At 41.4% G+C, this 21,081-nt stretch overlaps 1 protein-coding gene across 4 annotated transcripts in view; it reads right to left on the reverse strand.

The window, feature by feature from the left end:
- GABBR1 (gamma-aminobutyric acid type B receptor subunit 1) overlaps window positions 1-21,081 on the reverse strand; it is a 56,842-nt gene that overhangs the window by 23,490 nt on the left and 12,271 nt on the right. For 2 of the 4 annotated variants that reach the window (XM_036769038.1, XM_036769041.1), the window contains exons 2-3: window positions 1,175-1,250; window positions 561-764 (exon numbers count right to left, since the gene is read on the reverse strand). In XM_036769038.1, coding sequence (XP_036624933.1) covers window positions 561-764; window positions 1,175-1,250 — 280 coding nt within the window. Of the gene's footprint in view, window positions 1-560; window positions 765-1,174; window positions 1,251-2,718; window positions 2,799-8,755; window positions 8,775-21,081 lie in introns of those variants that run through there. The other 2 variants (XM_036769039.1, XM_036769040.1) reach the window with 2 other exon arrangements.

Below are 21,081 nucleotides of genomic sequence, written 5' to 3' on the forward strand. Positions count from 1 at the left end.
TAGCTTTAGAGCAGGAAGGAACCTTAGAGATCATATCCAATGCCCTCATTTTACAGATAAGGAAACTGGCTAATCAGCTTTGGAGAATTGCCCTGTAACACAACCAGCAAGTGGCAGAGTCAGGATTTGAACTCAAGTCCTCTAACTCCTACTCTAGGACTCTTTCTACTGCATCATGATGCAGTAAACATATGTGGCTACATTGGGAGATGAGAGCAGCCAAAACTGTGATGGGGTGGTGTGGATAAATCATGGATTTGTGAATTTATTTTTGTAAGGTGGCCCCAATAATAATCAAAATGAAATAACAAAAATTCAATTAGCCATAGTCACAATGGACTATGTGGAGAGTATGGAAAGAATGCTATAGGCTGATGACTTTATTATATCCCTAAAAGTACATATCACAGCTCTATAAATATTTATTTTTATATTATTTAAAGTCCTTACTTGCAAGATTGCAATGCCAAGGAGTTTGGGGGGAGTAGAGTGAGAGGGGGAAGGAGAAGAATTCCTTAAGGAAAAGGAAGGGCAAAAGGAGCCATTACAAGTTTACTCACCACACCGGCTTGGCATGTCCATATCTGTCCAAGAACCATTGGAGAGACATTTTCGAACCTTGGGACCCACAACCTCACGATCCCCCCGGCACACATACTCAATCTCATAGTCAACGGGCAGGAAGTTGATTGCCCGAACCTGATCTCGGGTCAGGCCCCTGTAGCGGATCCCCCCTTCCCATGGTGGGTGTATGATTTGGCAGCCTGTCAGAAGTGTAGGGGAAAGGGAAAAGGCAGTCAGTTTTAAAGAAACGTGATGCTAGAGAGCAAGGATCAATGGGAAATGTCACGAGGGAACAGAGGGAGGGATGGGAGTGGTGTTAAAGGTTAAAAAGAGGGACCGGAGGGAAGATAGGAACAGAAAGACTCAGACTATGATTCGAGAGGATAACAAGAAGCCAATAGGATCAGGGAAAGAATTGGGAGTTGTTCAAGTAGGGTGGGGAAAGGAAATGGAGTAGAGTAAGAAGGAAAGGATAAAATGGGTTGTCCGAGCTAAGTTGAAATGAAGGGAGAAATGGGCTGGGTTGAGATAGTGAGTGTGAGAGCATGGAAACGGGGAAATGCAAGTGGGAGTGGTCAGGTATCTGGAGAGATTTTAGAAAAAGGTGCACCTTCCGAGGTTGTGTTGGAGTTCTGGGCCCCATCAGAACCCAAGGGAAGAAGGAGATGCAGTAGCAGCAGCAGCATCTGGATAAGAGACACCGGGTTAGGACAGAATTGAGCCTCACTGGAAGCGGACCGGACGGGGTGCGGCTCTGTCTTTCATTTCCCTCCTAGGTCCTACAATGTTTCCCAGGCTGCTGCTCGATTCAGCATCGGGACGTGTGGACAGCGCCCCGTGGAGGAGGCAGAGGCGGAGCACCGCGCCAAGTCGGGATGAGGGGGAGGAGAAGAGAGATTATGTCCCCTCCCTCTTCCTTCTTTCCTAGGTACCCCACGTCCTTTTGGGACTCTACCTTACCACCATCACCCCCGTACCCCCTTGTCCCCCTCCTCGGGAGCCCATTTCCCACTCTAATCTGCTATACGGCATCTCCCACCTCCCCTTTTCCATCTTTCTCCTCCGCACCATTTGTCCCCTACCTCATTTTTCACCTTCCTTCTAGCCTCTTATTACCCACTTCCTACCCTATTCCCCCCCAGCCTTTCCGTATTTCCTTCCATCCCTGCTCCCCTTCCCCATTCCTCTTTTCCTATTTCCTTTCTTCCTCCATCTCCTCCCATGTCCTTTCCTCTTTTCCGTCTCTCTTCCCTGCCCTCCTCCCTCCAGGCCCTTGGCTCTCTTACCTCGGCGCTTTGGCCCAGCTCACCCGGCTCTTTCCCTGGCCCAGCTCCCCGCCTCTCCCCGGGCCTCAGGGCCCCAGGCCGGGCCGCTCCTCCCTCCCCCCCACTCCCTTCTCTTTCTCCTCCTCCTCTTTTCCCTCCTGCCTCCAGTACACAGCGCTGGGCCGAGCAGGGGTCTTTTCCCTCCTCTCCCTCTCTTCTGCCCAACCCCCAGTCTTTCCTTCCCCCGGGCAGCGGCTGTAGCGGGAGCCCGGAGCCGGGAAGAGAGTAGGCGGCGCCGGGGACCCGGGAACCTCCGGGCGGAGGGAAGAGGGAGGGTGGAACGGAGGACAGGGAGGGGGACAGGGGAGAGGGCGCCGCCCACAACCGGAGCCCCGGGTACCGCCCCGGATCCCGGCCTCGCCCTGGACCGCCCACCGTGATGGAATTGAGAGGTGGGGAGAGGGAGGCAGAGAGAAACCGACTTGTGAGTCAAAAGCCGAAAAATAGGGGGGAAATATTCGAAAACAGGGAATAACACAGAGAGAAACCAGGCTCAAGCCAGAGAAGAAAATTAGGCTGAGGGATTGGGAAAAAAGACTAGAGACTAGGGCTTAAAGCCCGTACAGGAAAGAGAGATGGATACATACAAACAGAAGCCAGGTTGGTCTGAAGGACACTGAGCCTGGGAGTAGAATAGGGGAATGGGGTATGAGGGGTGGCGATTGTAGAAGTGAAGGAAGTGAAGTGAGAATTTAAAGAAGAGATCAAAAAAAGCAGATTGGAAAGGAGAGATGCCAGAGGAAAAGACAGAAAAGTATAAGAATAGATGCATATAGGAACAGGTAGCACAGGGATGGATGGACGGGACCTCGCCTAATGTAACAATTACCAGATTTGGAGTCAGAAAGCCTGGGTTCAAATGTTGCCTTCCGGTTCTGATGTTCTATGACACATACACAGGGCAGGAGACTGAAAGAGATTCAGCACTTGAAGCAAAGGTAAGGGAGAGGTGGGAGAAATGAGTAAACATTTTGAGATAAATAGCAACAGAACACAGAACAAGGCAAAGGAGATTGCAAGCTCCATGTGAGTAGGGACCATGTCTTATACTTCTTTATGTAGCTCCAACAGTCTCTAACAGAGTTCTGGGTACGCACTGGATAGAGCACTGGCCCTGGAGTCAGGAGGACCTGAGTTCAAATTTGACCTCAGATACTTGACACTTACTAGCTGTGTAACCCCGATTGCCTCCTAAAAGTTCACTCCTTAAAGAGGCCTATTCACTGAATGGACATTACCTCACTCAAAGTGAGAACCTGAAAAGACCTTAGCCTGAAAGGGCCAGGGTCTCCTAATGCATCCTGGGCCATCTCCAGTCATCCTGGTGAATATCAGGCGCCTGGACCCAAATGGCTCTGGAGGAGAAAGTGAGGCTGGTGACCTTGCACAGCCTTCCCTCACTCAAATCAAAGTCAACTGCAAGTCATGTCATCATTTCCCCGATGTCATGGTCCTCTTTGAGAAAGAAGGACAAACACATTGGGGTACACAATAAAACTAAACCAATATTTGGTAACTGAATGAAAAATGGAGAAAGCAAGAAAAATTCACCCAAAATGCACTTATTAAGCATCCATCAAAACACTGTGTAAATCTCTGAGATCATTATAAAATTTAAGTAAAGCATAGTCCCTGCCCTAGGAGAGTTAATACAATGTGGCTTGTCATATGCATAATAGAAGTGAAAAAAAAATGCTATGAGATCTGACAAGAAAGATTCCTACTAATTGGAGCATCAGAGAACAATTAATGGAACTTCGAGGAAGTGTCACATAATAAAAGAACACCAGATTTGGAGTCAGAAGACTAGGATTCAAATTATTGTTCAGTTGCTGATTAGCTATATATCCTCAGGCAAATAAATAATCTCTCTGGCCTTCAGTTTTCTCATTTGTAAAAGGAAGGTTTAGACCAAGAACCTCTAAGGTTCCTTTCAGCTCTAAATCTATGATCCTCTAAAGCAAGTCTAAAGGATAGGAGAGGGAGGGAGGAAGAGAATTGGGAACTCAGTGGGCAAAGACAATGAGGGAGACCATTCCAGTATGAGGCAACAATATGAGTGAAGGCATAAAAGTGGAAAAGCCAGGGCCTTTTTAAGGAAGCATCAAGGAATAGTATTGCATAGATCTGGAAAGTTATAATGATGCCAAACCATAGAAAATCTTGAATGACATTTAATTTAAAGTTTAAACTTCAAGTATTTGGCATCTCCTTAATAGGCAATAGACAATGAAGGATTTTGAGCAGAGGAGTGATATAACAAAGTCTGTATGTTAACACCTGGGGTCCTTTCATGTGTGGACATCCAGAAAAGATACCCCAAGCTCCAGGCACTCTAAGGATGAGTATCCTCTCCAAACCATAGTTCTTGAGTCCTCATCAGTGTTTTTACTTGTAAGCCGACCAGGAAGAACACAGTCCAAACAAAATGACATTTAGTGAAATGGTATAGCAAATAACAAGACAAAGGAAAGATTCCCATATGAATACATGAAATGCATACTCCGACAAGTTACCATACTACCAGTGAGCAAAAGGGATACATACAGAAAACACGTAACCAAGAAAACATGCATGGAGAATATGTATGTATGTGCATATATATAGATGTATATAGATACATATGTGTGTATGTAAATATACATATATATGGAATACGTCACTGGGGCAATTCATATCTTCAAATGCTCACAGCTCCTAAGGTGATCCAGTGATTTCATAAAACTTAATGTCTCTGCTGATTCTGTGATTACCAATCTCCTGTCCTCTAATATTAATTGAGCTTCAGCCCTTCAGAGCCACCTATTGGGCTTTATGTTCCCAATTACTAAGATGCAGTGTCTAGGTCACTATTTCACAAAAACAGATTTACAAATCTCTTAATTAAAATATGCTGGGGGAGGGGGTTGTTCAGTCATTTTTCAGTCCAACTCTTTTTGACCCCATTTGGGGTTTTCTTGACAAAGATAGTGGAGTGGTTTGCAATTTCCTTCTCCAGCTTGTTTTACAGATGAGGAAACTGAGGCAAACAGTTCAGTGAGGGTTGCACAGCTAGTAAATGTCTGAGGCTAGATTTGAACCCAGGTCATCTTGACTTCAGGGCAGGCTCTCTATCCACTGCACAACCAAACTGCCCCAATTAGAGTAGGCAGTAATTCCTTGTACATTTGTGTGATAGGCAGCAGTTAATGGGGTGCGACCTCGGGACCTCAGATGTGTGACTATCTTGAAAAGAGTACAGGAATTGCCCTATCTGCTACTCAGGAGCCACTCAGCGCTGATTGAAGAACCATACAGTCCACCTCCATCCAGACTTACTCAGCGTACCTTTGTAGATGATGAAGCCCAAGAGGGGCCATGTTTATTGTGTATTGGTGTACTTCAATTTAAAAAAAAAACTGCTTGATTTGAATATTTTGGTTCTTAATGCTGCATTTTCAGCAGATTAGATTAAATTTAAACTAGAACATAAGCCTACAAGCCACCACACTTATCTAAAGAGAACTAAAAAAGGCCTACAGAATGACTTGAAACTAAGGCTGTTCATTCTTTTTATTCTTTTGTGTCAGGTGTAGATTCCAAGTCTCTGGTCCCATACAACATTCTGATTTAAGATTAAATTCCTTTTAACCCTTGTTAAATCCCTGATTGGAATCTTCTTTTCCTATTTCAGTAATGTTAATTTTAAAAAATTGCTGCAGGAATTATATAGAGGTTAGGGCAATAACATCTAGTATCCCATGATCTTATTTGATTTGCATGCAAATGAGGTTGGGAAATATTTCTGCCTTTCTTGCACTCACTCACACATGCGTGCACACGCACGCACACACACACACACACACGCATTCACAAACATTACTTTTATACTATTTTCTAGCAAGTGCAAAAACGTTGCCTCACTATGCATAAGGAAGATAAAATTGTGAAGAGGATGGCTTGGAGAGGGAAGAGAATAAACACATAAAAGACGAAAGACGTATGAGGATTTTGTAATAATCCAGGAAGGTGGCAAGGATGGTAGTGGAAAAAAAAGTGAGGGCATGAGTGCAAGAAACATTCTGTATGTAATATTGACAGAAATTAGTAGCTAGAAAGGGGGAGGAGAGAGAGAACCAAGACAAAGAAAACCTTAAGGTTTGGCACATGAGAGAGTAGCTAGATGAATAGTGTCACTGACAGAAAGAGTGGGGTTGGGGGGCAGAGCCAAGATGGCAGCTGGAAAGCAGGGACTGGCGTGAGCTCCCTGCCAAGTCCCTCCAAAAACCTATAAAAAATGGCTGTGAACAAATTATAGAACTGCGGAACCCACAAAATAGCAGAGGGAAGCAGGGATCCAGCCCAGGACAACCTGGATGGTCGCTGGGTGAGGTGTAACATGCACAGAGCTGGGAGCAGAAGGGGAGCGGAGCACAGCGTGGGCCACGCGGGCCAACCAGACCAGGAGCCAGACAGAACAGGCCCTAGTGCCCTGAATCAGTGAGCTGTGGCAGTTACCAGACTTCTCAACCCACAAACACCTAAGACAACAGAGAAGGTTAGTAGGAAAAGGTGCAGGGAGTAAAAGGAGTTTGGGGTTAGGCCACTGCCCTGGGGCAGCAGAGGTGGTGCAGCTACAGAGGTATAGCTGCAGTTGCTTCTGGCCCCAGGCCCACCTGGTGGGAGGAATTAAGTGGCAGATCAGAGCAGGAGTGCAGAGCCTGCTTAAGATCTGAGTCCAGTCCGGGTTAGCAGTTCTTGGGGAAGGAGGAGTGCTGGTGTCGCAGAGCTGGCTGTATAGAAATAGCTCTGAAAACAACAGCGCATCCCCTCAAGCTTGGAACAAAGTACTCTTTAGTCTACAAGCAGTCATACCCTGCTGAAAAACTCAAGGGTCAAGTAAGTTGGCTAGGAATATGGCCAGGCAGCAAAAACGGACTCAGATTCAGTCTCAGACTTTGGAATCTTTCCTTGGTGACAAAGGAGACCAAAACATACAGCCAGAAGAAGTCAACAAAGTCAAAGAGCCTACATCGAAAGCCTCCAAGAAAAACATGAACTAGTCTTAGGCCATGGAAGAGCTCAAAAAGGAGTTGGAAAAGCAAGTTAGAGAAGTAGAGGAAAAATTGGGAAGAGAAATGAGAAGGATGAGAGAAAACCATGAAAAACAAGTCAATGACTTGCTAAAGGAGACCCAAAAAAATACAGAAAAGAATACTGAAGAAAACAACACCTGTGTGTATGTATATATATATATATATATATATATATATATATATATATATATATATATACATATGTATGTGTCTGTGTATGTATATATGTAGGTGTATATTATATATATGTATGTGCATGTGTATACATACATATATATATATATATATATATATATATATATATATATATATATATATATATATGGACAGAGGGCACAGGGTGAGTTGAATATGAAGGGATGATATCTAAAAAAATAAAATCAAATTAAAGGATAAGAGAGGAATATATTGAGAGAGGGAGAAAGGGAGAGATAGAATGGGGTAAATTATCTCACATAAAAGTGGCAAGAAAAAGCAGTTCTCTAGGAAGGGAAGAGGGGGCAGGTGAGGAGGAGTGAGTAAATCTTGCTCTCATCAGATTTGACCTGAGAAGGAAATATGATACACACTCAATTGGGTATCTTACCCCACAGTAAAGAAGGAGGAAGAAGATAAAAAAGGGGGGGATGATAGAAGGGAGGGCAGACAGGGGGAGGAGGTAATCAAAAACAAACACTTTCGAAAAGGGACAGGGTCAAGGGGAAAATTCAATAAAGGGGGATAGGTTAGGAAGGAGCAAAACATAGTTAATCTTTCACAACATGAGTACTGTGGAAGGGTTTTACATAATGATACGCATGTGGCCTATGTTGAATTGCTTGCCTTCTTAGGGAGGATGGGCAGAGAGGGAAGAGGGGAGAGAATTTGGAACTCAAAGTTTTAAAAACAGACGTTCAAAAACAACAAAAAAAAAATTTTTTTGCATGCAACTAGGAAACAAGATACGCAGGCAATGGGGCATAGAAATTTATCTTGCCCTACAAGAGAAGAAGAGAAAGGGGGATGGGAGAGGAATGGGGTGACAGAAGGGAGGGCTGACTGGGGAATGGGGCAACCAGAATATACGCCATCTTGGAGTGGGCAGGAGGGTAGAAATGGGAAGAAAATTTGTAATTCAAACTCTTATGAAAATCAGTGCTGAGAACTGAATATATTAAACATAAAAAATTAATTAATTAATTAATTAACAAGAAATATCTCATTGGAAAAACCACTGACCTGTAAAATAGATCCAGGAGAGATAATTTAAAAATTATTGGACTACCTGAAAGTCATAATCAAAAAAAGAGCCTAGATATCATCTTTCAAGAAATTATCAAGGAGAACTACCCTGATATTCTAGAGCCAGAGGTAAAATAGAAATTGAAAGAATCCACAGATCGCCTCCTCAAATAGATCCCAAAAAGAAATCTCCTAGGAATATTGTTGCCAAATTCCAGAGCTCCCAGATCAAGGAGAAAATACTGCAAGCAGCCAGAAAGAAACAATTTGAGTATTGTGGAAACACAATCAGAATAATACAAGACCTAGTAGCTTCTACATTAAGGGATCGAAGGGCTTGGAATACGATATTCCAGAGGTCAATGGAGCTAGGATTAAAACCAAGAATCACCTACCCAGCAAATCTGAGTATCATGCTCCAAGGCAAAATATGGACTTTCAATAAAATAGAGGACTTTCAAGCTTTCTCAGTGAAAAAACCAGAGCTGAATAGAAAATTTGACTTTCAAACACAAGAATCAAGAGAAGCATGAAAAGGTAAACAAGAAAAAGAAATCACAAGGGACTTACTAAAGTTCAACTGTTTTGTTTACATTCCCACATGGAAAGATGATGTGTATGATTCACGAGACCTCAGTGTTAGGGTAGCTGAAGACAGAGGGCACAGGGTGAGTTGAATATGAAGGGATGATATCTAAAAGAAATAAAATCAAATTAAGGAATGAGAGAGGAATATATTGAGAGAGGGAGAAAGAGAGAGATAGAATGGGGTAAATTATCTCGCATAAAAGTGGCATGAAAAAGCAGTTCTATAGGAAGAGAAGAGGAGGCAGGTGAGGGGGAATGAGTGAATCTTGCTCTCATCAGATTTGACCTGAGGAGGGAATACCATACACACTCAGTTGGGTATCATACCCCACAGGAAAGAAGGAGGAAGAAGATAAAAAAGGGGGGATGATAGCAGGGAGGGCAGACAGGGGAAGGAGGTAATCAAAAACAAACACTTTTGTGTTTTGTGTGAAAAGGGACAGGGTCAAGGGAGAAAACTGAATAAAGGGGGATAGGTTAGGAAGGAGCAAAATACAGTTAGTCTTTCACAGCAGGAGTATTGTGGAAGGGTTTTACATAATGATACACATGTAGCCTATGTTTGCTTGCCTTCTTAGGGAGGATGGGCAGAGAGGGAAGAGGGGAGAGAATTTGGAACTCAAAGTTTTAAAAACAGATGTTCAAAAAACAAAAAAAAAAGTTTTTGCATGCAACTAGGAAACAAGATACGCAGGCAATGGGGCATAGAAATTTATCTTGCCCTACGAGAAAGGAAGGGAAAGGGGGATGGGAGGAGGGTGGGGTGACAGAAGGGAGGGCTCACTGGGGAATGGGGCAACCAGAATATATGCCATCTTGGAGTGGGGGGGTGGGTAGAAACGGGGAGAAAATTCAAAATTCAAACTCTTGTGAAAATCAATGCTGAAAACTAAATATATTAAATAAATTAAATAAATAAATTTAAAATAATAATAATAAAAAAGAAAGAGTAGGTTTATAATGAGGTTTAGCAGGAAAGAAAAAAGTAGAAGTCCAGTGAAGATGGCAGAGCAAAAGGAAGCTTTAAAGTCCAGTTCTCCATACCTCCTCAATAAAATGTACCATACTGAATTCTGATCAAGAAAGCCAAGAAGTCACAATGAGTCATTTTTCCAGCCCAGGGCAGCTGAAGGATAAGGACAAAAGTCTGTGGACACTGAGGAGGAGGTCTAGCCATGAGCTCAGGGCTGCCGCAGAAGAAGAGGGGAACATTCCAGTGCCCAGGGACAGACAGAGGTCTCCAATAAAACACCAGAAAGAGATCCCAGGTAATTCTTGAGCAAGTATTGGGTGCAGGTATGAGTGCCACCCTCCACATAGTGCTGGGCCACAGATATAGGGTGAAGAATAACAAAATTGACCATTGGTTCTGGCTGTGACTGAGCCTAAAACAAGTTCTGGGAAGCACATGATAGCTGTGTGGATCAGAGCCCAGGAGAATAATGAAGCCAAAGAAGAATGCCTTCAATTGAGCCACACTGAACCTTCAGAGCCTCCCAGCATGCCAGTAGTGGTTGAGTCCAGCAGCAAGCTACTGAAATTCCCAACCAGAAATAAACCAATAGACCAAACCTGTGTCAGGAACTTGCAGAACTCAGACCAGGTGGTCAGTGACCAGATCACCTTGTGGATTACACCAGCAGGGAGCACAGAAAGCTTTCAGGATGCCAAATAGAGCTATGAAAGCAGCAGAAGGAGGTAAGGGGACTGACGCTTAGGCTATGTATCCCCACTACCCTCAAAAGTATCCAAAGCCTAGCAATAACATGAAGTTTAAAGTCAAGAAGTAGGCTGGAAGAATTAACAAACAAAAAAATGGCCCATCATTAGGAAGTACTATGGCAACAAGGAAGCTCAATACTCAAACTCAGAAGAAGAGAATGGCTCAAAAAATATACAAGCAGGAGGCAGATCCAAGATAACGGAGAAAAGACAGGGACTTATCTGAACTCTCCCAAATGCCACTCCCAACAACTTTAAATAATACCTCAAAATGAATTCTAGAGTGGCAGAACCCACAAAAGGATGGGGTGAAACAATTTTCCAGACCAAGACAACTTAGAAGGTTGACAGGAAAAGTCTGTCACAACAGGGTAAGAGTGGAACACAGTCCAGTGCATCCAGCTCAGGCTCTGTCCAAGCAAATTAGCAACAGGCCTTTGGCGCAATAGAATCAGTAGCACAGCAGGGGCTTCCTGAGCTCTCAGCCCACTGCAGCAAGGAGGTTGGATGACTAGTTAGAAGATCATAGGGATCTCCTTGCTGGCACCGGATGAAGGATTATATTGCATTGCTCATACACAGATCCAAGTTGCAGCCCTGGGTTTCAGTCCCAGAGTGAGCAAGAGAACTAGTACACCAGAACTTGAAGCCACAGGGGAGTGAGGACTCTGGTCACAATTCCAGGGTGGAAAAGAGCAATTGTGGCCACTCACAGGCCAGAGTACAAGCCAAGAGAGCAGTGGTTACACCTCTCCTTACATCATACCATGTTGGAAAAACTGAGAACTAGCTCTGAGAACAGCAATAAGAAAAGCCTGAAGCTTGGAACAGTGTCCCCTCTATCCCAGGAATGAAGCCCAATTTTACCATAAAGTTAAAAGTCAAGGAATAAGCTGGCAAATGAGCATACAACAAAAAAAAAGAACCTGACCATAGAAAGTTACTATTATGGCAGGGTAGTTCAAAACCCAAACTCAGAAGAAGACAATAAAGTCAAAAGTGCTACATCCAAAGCCTCAAAGAAAAATGTGAATTGGTCACAGGCCCAAAAAAAAGGATTTTAAAAATAAAATAAGAAAGGTAGAGGAAAAATTTGGAAAAGAACAAAAAAAGAGTTAACAGTTTGGTAAAGGAGGTACCAAAAAAATGAAGAAAATAACACCTTAAAAAACAGAGTAAGACAAATGGTAAAAGTGGCACAAAAATCCAGTGAAGGGAAGTACTCTTTAAAAAGGAAATGGAAATTGAAAAAGTGGTACAAAAATTCACTGAAGAGATGGGGTGGAGCCAAGATGGCGGCTGGTAAGCACGGACTAGAGTGAGCTCCGTACCCAAGTCCCTCCAAAAACCTATAAAAATGGCTCTGAACCAATTCTAGAATGGCAGAACCCACAGAACAGCAGAGGGAAGCAGGGCTCCAGCCCAGGACAGCCTGGATGGTCTCTGGGTGAAGTCTATTCCACACGGAGCTGGGAGCTGGGAGCTGGGAACGGAGTGGAGCAGAGCCCAGCCTGAGCGGCGTGGATGATCCAGACCAGAAGCCGGGCGGAGGGGGCCCTAGCACCCTGATTCAGTGAGCTGCGGCAGTTACGAGACTTCTCAACCCACAAACACCAAAAACAGCGGAGAAGGTTAGTGGGAAAAGCTGCGGGAGTGGAAGGAGTTCGCGGTTCGGCTTCCAGCCCCGGGGGCAGCGGAGGTGGGGCAGCTACAGCTGTTGTTACTTCTGGCTCCAGGCCCACCTGGTGGGAGGAATTAAGTGGCGGATCAAAGCAGGAGTGCAACAGCCTGCTGAAGATCTGAGCCCAGTCTGGACTGGGGGTCCTTGGGGAAGGAGGATTGTGGCTCTGACAGAGCTGGCACCTCCCCCCCAAACGTGGAACATAGAACTCTGTAATCTACAAGCAGTCATACCCCACTGAAAAACTCAAGGGTCAAGTTAGTTGGTTGGGAATATGGCCAGGCAGCGAAAACGCGCCCAGACTCAGTCTCAGACTTTGGATTCTTTCTTTGGTGACAAAGAAGACCAAAACATACAGCCTAAAGAAGACAACAAAGTCATAGAGCCTACAACAAAAGCCTCCAAGAAAAACATGAACTGGCCCCAGGCCACAGAAGAACTCAAAAAGGATTTGGAAAAGCAAGTTAGAGAAGTAGAGGAAAAATTGGGAAGAGAAATGAGAAGGATGCGAGAAAACCATGAAAAACAAGTCAATGACTTGCTAAAGGAGACCCAAAAAAATACTGAAAAATACACTGAAGAAAACAACACCTTAAAAAACAGACTAACTCAAACGGCAAAAGAGCTCCAAAAAGCCAATGAGAAGAAGAATGCCTTGAAAGGCAGAATTAGCCAAATGGAAAAGGAGGTCCAAAAGACCACTGAAGAAAATACTACTTTAAAAATTAGATTGGAGCAAGTGGAAGCTAGTGACTTTATGAGAAATCAGGATATTATAAAACAGAACCAGAGGAATGAAAAAATGGAAGACAATGTGAAATATCTCCTTGGAAAAACCACTGACCTGGAAAATAGATCCAGGAGAGATAATTTAAAAATTATTGGACTACCTGAAAGCCATGATCAAAAAAAGAGCCTAGATACCATCTTTCAGGAAATTATCAAGGAGAACTGCCCTGATATTCTAGAGCCACAGGGCAAAATAGAAATTGAAAGAATCCATCGATTGCCTCCTCAAATAGATCCCAAAAAGAAATCTCCTAGGAATATTGTTGCCAAATTCCAGAGCTCCCAGATCAAGGAGAAAATACTGCAAGCAGCCAGAAAGAAACAATTTGAGTATTGTGGAAACACAATCAGAATAACCCAAGACCTGGCAGCTTCTACATTAAGAGATCGAAGGGCTTGGAATGCGATATTCCGGAGGTCAATGGAGCTAGGATTAAAACCTAGAATCACCTACCCAGCAAAACTGAGTATCATGTTCCAAGGCAAAATATGGATTTTCAATAAAATAGAGGACTTTCAAGCTTTCTCAGTGAAAAGACCAGAACTGAATAGAAAATTTGACTTTCAAACACAAGAATCAAGAGAAGCATGAAAAGGTAATCAAGAAACGGAAATTGCAAGGGATTTACTAAAGTTGAACTGTTTTGTTTACATTCCTACATGGAAAGATGATGAGTATGATTCATGAGACCTCAGTATTAGGGTAGTTGAAGGGAATATGCATATATATATATATATATATATATATATATATATATATATGTATATATGTATATATATGTGTGTGTGTGTGTATATGTTTATGTATATATATAAGTGAATGTGTATGTATGTATATATCTATGTGTATATGTATGTATGTGTATGTATGTGTATATATATATGTGTTTATATATATATATGTAAAAGAGAGAGAGCAGACACAGGGTGAGTTGAAGATGAAGGGAAGATATCTAAAAGAAATAAAATGAAATTAAGGGATGAGAGAGTAACATACTGAGAGAGGGAGATAGGGAGAGATAGAATGGGGTGGATTATCTCGCATAAAGGTGGCAAGAGGAAGCAGTTCTATGGGAGGAGGGGAGAGGGCAGGTGAGGGGGGAATGAGTGAACCTTGCTCTCATCAGATTTGGCCTGAGGGGGAATACCATACATACTCAGTTGGGTATCTTACCCCACAGGAAAGAAGAGGGAGGAAGATAAAAAAAAAATAAAAGGGCGGGGGGATGATGGAGGGGAGGGCAGATGGGGGTGGAAGTAATCAAAACAAACACTTTGGAAAGGGGACAGGGTCAAGGGAGAAAATTCAATAAAGCGGAATGGGTTGGGAAGGAGCAAAATGTAGTTAGCCTTTCACAACATGAGTATTGTGGAAGGGTTATACATAATAATACATGTGTGGCCTAGGTTGAATTGCTCAACTTCTTAGGGAGGGTGGGTGGGAAGGGAAGAGGGAAGAGAATTTGGAACTCAAAGTTTTAAAATCAGATGTTCAAAAACAAAAAAAGTTTTTGTATGCAACTAAAAAATAAGATACACAGGCAATGGGGGGTAGAAATTTATCTTGCCCTACAAGAAAGGAAGGGAAAAGGGGATGAGAGGGGAGGGGGGTGATAGAGGGGAGGGCTGACTGGGGAGCAGGGCAACCAGAATATAAGCCATCTTGGAGTGGGGGGGAGGGTAGAAATGGGGAGAAAATTTGTAATTCAAAATGTTGTGAAAATCAATGCTGAAAACCAAATATGTTAAATAAATAAATTGCATTTAAAAAAAAAATTCACTGAAGAAAAGAACTCCTTAAAAAAGTAGAATTGGCCAAATGCAAAAGGAAGCACAAAAATCACTAAAGAAAAGAATTCCTTAAAAATTAGAATTGGACAAGTGAAAGCTAATGACTCCATAAGACATCAAGAAACAATAAAACAAAATCAAAAGAATGAAAAAATAGAAGAAAATGTGAACTATCTCATTGGAAAAGCAACTGAACTGGAAAAACAGATCCAGGAGAGATAATTTAAGAATTATTGGACTACCTGAAAGCCACGATAAAAAAAAAGCCTAAATATGAACTTTCAAGAAATTATCAAGGAAAACTGCCCTAATATTCTAGAACCAGAAGGTAAAATAAAAATTAAAAGAATCCACCAATCACCACCTGAAAGAGATCCAAAATGAAAAATCCTAAGAATATTATACTCAAATTCTAGAGTTCCCAGGTCAAGGAGAAAATATTGCAAGCAGCCAGAAAAAATAAACCTGAAATATCATGGAGCCAAAGTAAGGATCACACATGATTTATCAGTTTCTATATTAAAGGATTAGAGGGCTTAGACTATAATATTCTGAAGGGCAAAGGAGTTAGGATTACAACGAGGAATAACCTACCCAGCAAAATTGAGCATAATCCTTCAGGAGGAAAAAAATGCAATTATTTAGTAATTATTAGCAATTATTTCAATGAAATAAAAGACTTTAAAGCATTGCTGATGAAAAGACTAGAGCCAAATAGAAATTTGACTGTCAAATGCAAGACTCAAGAGAAGTGTAAAAAGGTAAACAGGAAAGAGAAATCATAAATGATTCAATACAGTTAAAATATTTACATTCCTACATGAGAAGATAATACTTATAACTCCTACAGACTTTTTCATTATTAGGAAAGTTAGGAGTATACATAGATAGAGGTCAGAGTTGTAATTGAATATGAGGAGATGATATCCGTTGGCCCTGGAGTCAGGAGGACCTGAGTTCAAATCCAGCCTCAGACACTTGACACATGTACCAGCTGTGTGACCTTGGGCAAGTCACTTAACCCCAATTGCCCTGCCAAAAAAAAAAAAACCAAAAAATAAAAAATAAAAAAATGAGGAGATGATATCAGTAAAAATAAAATTAAGAGATGAGAAAGAGGAATGCACTGGGAGAAGGGGAAAGGGAGAAGTAGAACAGGGTAAATTATCTCACATAAAAAAGGTGCAAAAGAGCTTTTACAGTGGAGAGAAATATGAAGAAAGTTGGGGAGGGGGATGGAGCACTTAAACCTTACTCTTATCAGAATTGGATTAAAGAGAGAATAACATACACACTCTGTTGGGTATAGAAATCCATCATACCCTACAGGAAAGTAGCATGGGAAGGGAATAAGAGAAGGTGGTTGAGAGGGAGATGATAGAAGGGAGGACAGATTTGGGGAGGTGGTAGTCAGAAACAAAACACTTTTGAGAATGGACAACATGAAAGGAGAGGGGGGATAGTATAAACTGGGAAAATAGGATGGAGGAAAATCATAATCATAACTGAAAAAGATTTACTGCAAGTTTCTCTGATAAAGGTCTCATTTCTCAAATATATAGAGAAATCCAATCAAAATACCAAAAAATTATTTTATGGAGCCAGAAAAAATAATAACAAAATTCATCTGTAAGAACAAAGGATCCAGAATATCAAGAGAAATAATGAAAAGAAATGCAAGAGAAGGTGCCACAGCCCTATCAGATCTTAAACTGTATTATAAAGCAGCAACCTTAAAAACTACTTGGTAATGTCTAAGAAAAAGAGTAGTGAATCAGTGGAATGGGTTAAGTACACAAGACCCCATAGACAATGACTATAGTAATCTACTGTTTGATAAACCCAAAGACTTCAGCTTCTGGGATGAGCACTCACTTTTTGACAAAAACTGCTGGGAAAATTGGAAAACAGTATGGCAGAAATTAGGCATAGACCAACATCTTACACCATATACCAAGATAAGATCAAAATGGGCACTTGATTTAGACATAAAGGATGAGACTATAAGCAAATTAGGAGAGCAAGAAATAGTTTACCTGTCAGATTTATGGAAAAGTGAAGAATTTATGACCAAATAAGTACTTTTTTAAGGAGTTAGTACTGCAGTGCTCTAAACAAACCATGCAAGTTGGCTTTTGTAAATATACTGACAATGTTTGGGCATAGTTCCAAATTGCTCTCCAGAATGGTTGGATCAGTTCACAATTCCACCAACAATGCTCTCCTAGTTCTGCTCACTTCACTCAGCATCAGTTCATGTAAGTCTTCCCAGGTTTTTCTGAAATTTGCCCATTCATCATTTCCTACTGCACAATAGTATTCCATTACATTCGTGTGGTTCAGCCATTCCCCATTTGTGGGCATCCCCTCAACTTCCAATAATTTGCCACCAGATAGAGGGCTGCTATAAATATTTTTGCACAAGTAGGTCCTTTTACCTTTTTAATGATCTCTTTTGGAAAAAGACTTAGTAGTGGTATTGCTGGATCATAGGGTATACACAACAATGCATTAGCATTCCAATTTTCCCACATCTTCTCCAGCATTTATCATTTTCCTCTTTGGTCATGTTAGCCAATCTGATAGGTGTGATGTAGTACCTCAGAGTTGTTTCGATTTGCATTTCCCTAATCAATTGTGATTTAGAGCATTTTTTCATATGACTATAGATAGCTTTAATTTCTTCGTCTGGAAACTGCCCGTTTATATTATTTGACCCTTTATCAATTGGGGAATGACTTGTATTCTTATAAATTCTACTCAGTTCTCTCTATATTTTAGAAATGAGGCCTTTATCAGAGACACTGGCTGTAAAAATTGTTTCTTAGCTTTCTGCTTCCCTTCTAATCTTGGTTGCATTGGTTTTGTTTGTGCAAACCCTGTTTAGTAGAATTGGCCAAATGCAAAAGGAAGCACAAAAATCACTAAAGAAAAGAATTCCTTAAAAATTAGAATTGGACAAGTGAAAGCTAATGACTCCATAAGACATCAAGAAACAATAAAACAAAATCAAAAGAATGAAAAAATAGAAGAAAATGTGAACTATCTCATTGGAAAAGCAACTGAACTGGAAAAACAGATCCAGGAGAGATAATTTAAGAATTATTGGACTACCTGAAAGCCACGATAAAAAAAAAGCCTAAATATGAACTTTCAAGAAATTATCAAGGAAAACTGCCCAAATAAGAGTTAGAGAACATTATGAAATACAAAATGGATGATTTTGATTACATTAAATTAAACATTGTACACAGTATCAGCAATACTGTGTGATAATCAGCTATGAACGACTCTGCTATCCACATCCAGATAAAAGACTGATGGACCCTGACTGCAGATCAAAGCATTTTTTTCACTTACTTTATTATTTTTCATTTTTTTCCCTTTGATCTGTTTCTCTTTTTTGTGGGGAGAAGGCAGGGCAATTGGGGTTAAGTGACTTGCCCAAGGTCACACAGCTAGTAAGTGTGTCAAGTGTCTGAGGCCACATTTGAACTCAGGTCCTCTTGACTCCAGGGCCAGCGCTCTATTCACTGCACCACCTAGCTGCCCCAATATGTTTCTTCTTTCACAACTGTGACTAACATGGAAATATATTTTACATGATAGCACATGTATAACCTATATCAAACTGCCTACCATTTTCAGAAGAGAGGTAGGGAGGGAAGGAGAAAAATTTGGAACTCAAGATCTTGTAAAAATGAATGCCAAAAATCCTCCTTACATGTAATTGGTGAAAAAATACTATTTTAAAAAAAGAGTTGGGGATACAAAGAAAACTTAAAAAAAAAAACCTCCTGCCCTCAAGGAGCTTATATTCTAATAGAAAACACATACATAAACAGGTACATGCAAAATACATACAGAGTAATTTGAAGGCAATCTCAGAGGAGAAGGCTCAGTACTGCCCAGAGGACCAGGAAAGGCCTCCTGTAGAAAGTGGCATTTGGAGGATGCTTACTCGACACAAAGCACTGTGCTAAGTGCTGGGAATATAAAGAGAAGAGTAAGACAGTCCCTGCTCTCAAGGGGTTTACATTCTGATGAAGGAGAGCCATCCTATGTGGAAGGTTTCAACTGTAAGTCTGCTAGAAAGACCTCATGGTCCTTAGGTTATAGTGGAAAAACAGATGCTAATGTCTCTTCTGTAATGTCATTTAGAAAGATAAGAGTATCAGTTTCTAGTTGGTTGAACTATTTAACAGTGCCAAGGACAGTGGTGGCATGAGCTTTTCTTTCTGGGTCTTCAGTAACTGTGGCTATTGCGCCTGCAGGAGCAGTTGTCCAGCTACATCTATCTCCACGGGGGTTGCTGAGGGAACTGGCCTGGAAATATTGCTATTCCCAAGGCTCTTAGGATCAACTGAGATGCTGGGCTGTCCCCATCAGGGTCTGATGGGTGCTAGTAGTTAAAGTGGTGGTGGTTTAACTTGCCTGGCACATGATGCCTCTTCTCTCTGTCTCTGCCTCTGTCTCTGTCTCTGTCCCTTCTTCTTTCTGTGTTGCTACTTCAGCTAAGCTGGCTTGCCTCCCCTTTGTGCAAACTGAATTTTCATTTGAAGAAAGCCAAGAATCCTAAAAGGAGGAGAGACAACATTCTAGGCATGTGGGATAGCCAGTGCAAAGGCATGAAGGTGGGAGATAATAGTGTCGTGTGTAAGGAATGCCAAGTAGACCAATATGACTAGACCACAGGGTATGTGAAATGAAAGATATAAGGGGACAAGGGAGACAGGAAAGGACCAGGTTGTGAAATCTTTAAAAAGCAAGCAGATGCGTTTAAGTAATAATAGCTAACATTTACATAGGACTTTAGGATTTGCAAGGCACTTTATATATCCTATCTCAATTTATCCTCACAGCAGGATCAGCACTCTACTCACTGCATCACCTAGCTGCCCCAATCTGTTTCTAAGAGTGAGACATGACTGAAATGACCAAACCACAACAACAACATTCCATTTAATGCCAGTGCTTTCCCTCTGAGGTTATCTCCAATTTATTCTGTCTGCCATATTTTACCACATAATCATCACACCCTGTTTTTTTGGTGTAGTTTTTTTTTTAAGTTCAAAATTGGTTTCTAACCATTGGTCATATAATTGTAGCATGGTATACTTCTGTTTCTCACACCAGAGCAGCAACGTATTTACCAGTGGCATATGGATATGCACTTCTCTCGAGCACCCATTGCAAGCTGCAAGCCCAGAATTCTCAGGCGCACATTGTCAGTATATTTACAAAAGCCAACTTGCATGGTTTGTTTAGAGCACTGCAGTACTAACTGCAGTGTCACTGAACTCAATGAAGACCCAAAGGCGAAAGGGGAGCAGGCAGGCAGGCAAAGCTGCCACCAGTGAATCTCATGATATGCTAAGATTGGTATCTTTCCAGTTTTAACATATATTCACAAGTATTCCGTGCATCCTAATCTTGCACCAAAGACAGTTCAGTGATAAATGATTTTTAAGTAATACCGGCACAATTTTTTAAAGCTCCACATAAGGGTCGCACCTCACTTTTTGGCAAAAAATTGGCACAAAATCTTCAACAATTATGCAGCGCAATGCGGTATATCTTGTTTGTACGTTGTTATTATATGTTGGCTCCCCATTAGACTCCTTGAGAGCAGAGACTAGTTTTTGCCTTTCTTTGTCCCCAAAGTTTAACACAGTGCCTGACACATAATAAGTACTTAATAAATGCTTGTTGTAAAGCATTATAATTATAATTTTAATTGTTATAAATAAAAACTTGACTTGAAGAAGTTTGAAAATGGGGTAAAAGAAAAGTCCTGGAAGGTAGGCACTATTATTATCCTCATTTTACAGATAAAGAAACTGAGGCATAAAAAAGTTAAGTAATTTATCTAAGGTCACACAGCTAGTAAGGAAATGAGGCTGGATTTGAACTCAGGTCTTCTTGACTCTAGATCCAGTGCTCTAGCCACTACACCTTCTAGATATCCCCATAATATTCCATCCTAAATGTAATAGAAAGCCACCTATTAAACAACAGGAGAAGCTTACATCTTATGCATCAATCTGCCACAGAGGATTAAGAAGCAGAATTTATCTTTAAAACCAAATTAATATGTACTTTAACACTCAGTGATTGTGATGCAAAGGTGGGCTTAAAAAGATGGTGAAAAAGTCTTTTAGAAAATGTAGTTCAGGATTAAGAAATGAAAGCAGCCAAAAGCTTATAGATTATTCAAAAACCTTGCACCTGCTTCTTTAAAAAAAATACGGAGAGAGGGTTGGATGTGGTGAGCGCTGAATACCATCAAACACAGAAGTTTAAGTTGACTTTCTCTTAATGAATA

The sequence above is a fragment of the Trichosurus vulpecula genome, chromosome 7 (genome assembly GCF_011100635.1).
Source record: "Trichosurus vulpecula isolate mTriVul1 chromosome 7, mTriVul1.pri, whole genome shotgun sequence".
Classification (NCBI taxonomy): domain Eukaryota; kingdom Metazoa; phylum Chordata; class Mammalia; order Diprotodontia; family Phalangeridae; genus Trichosurus; species Trichosurus vulpecula.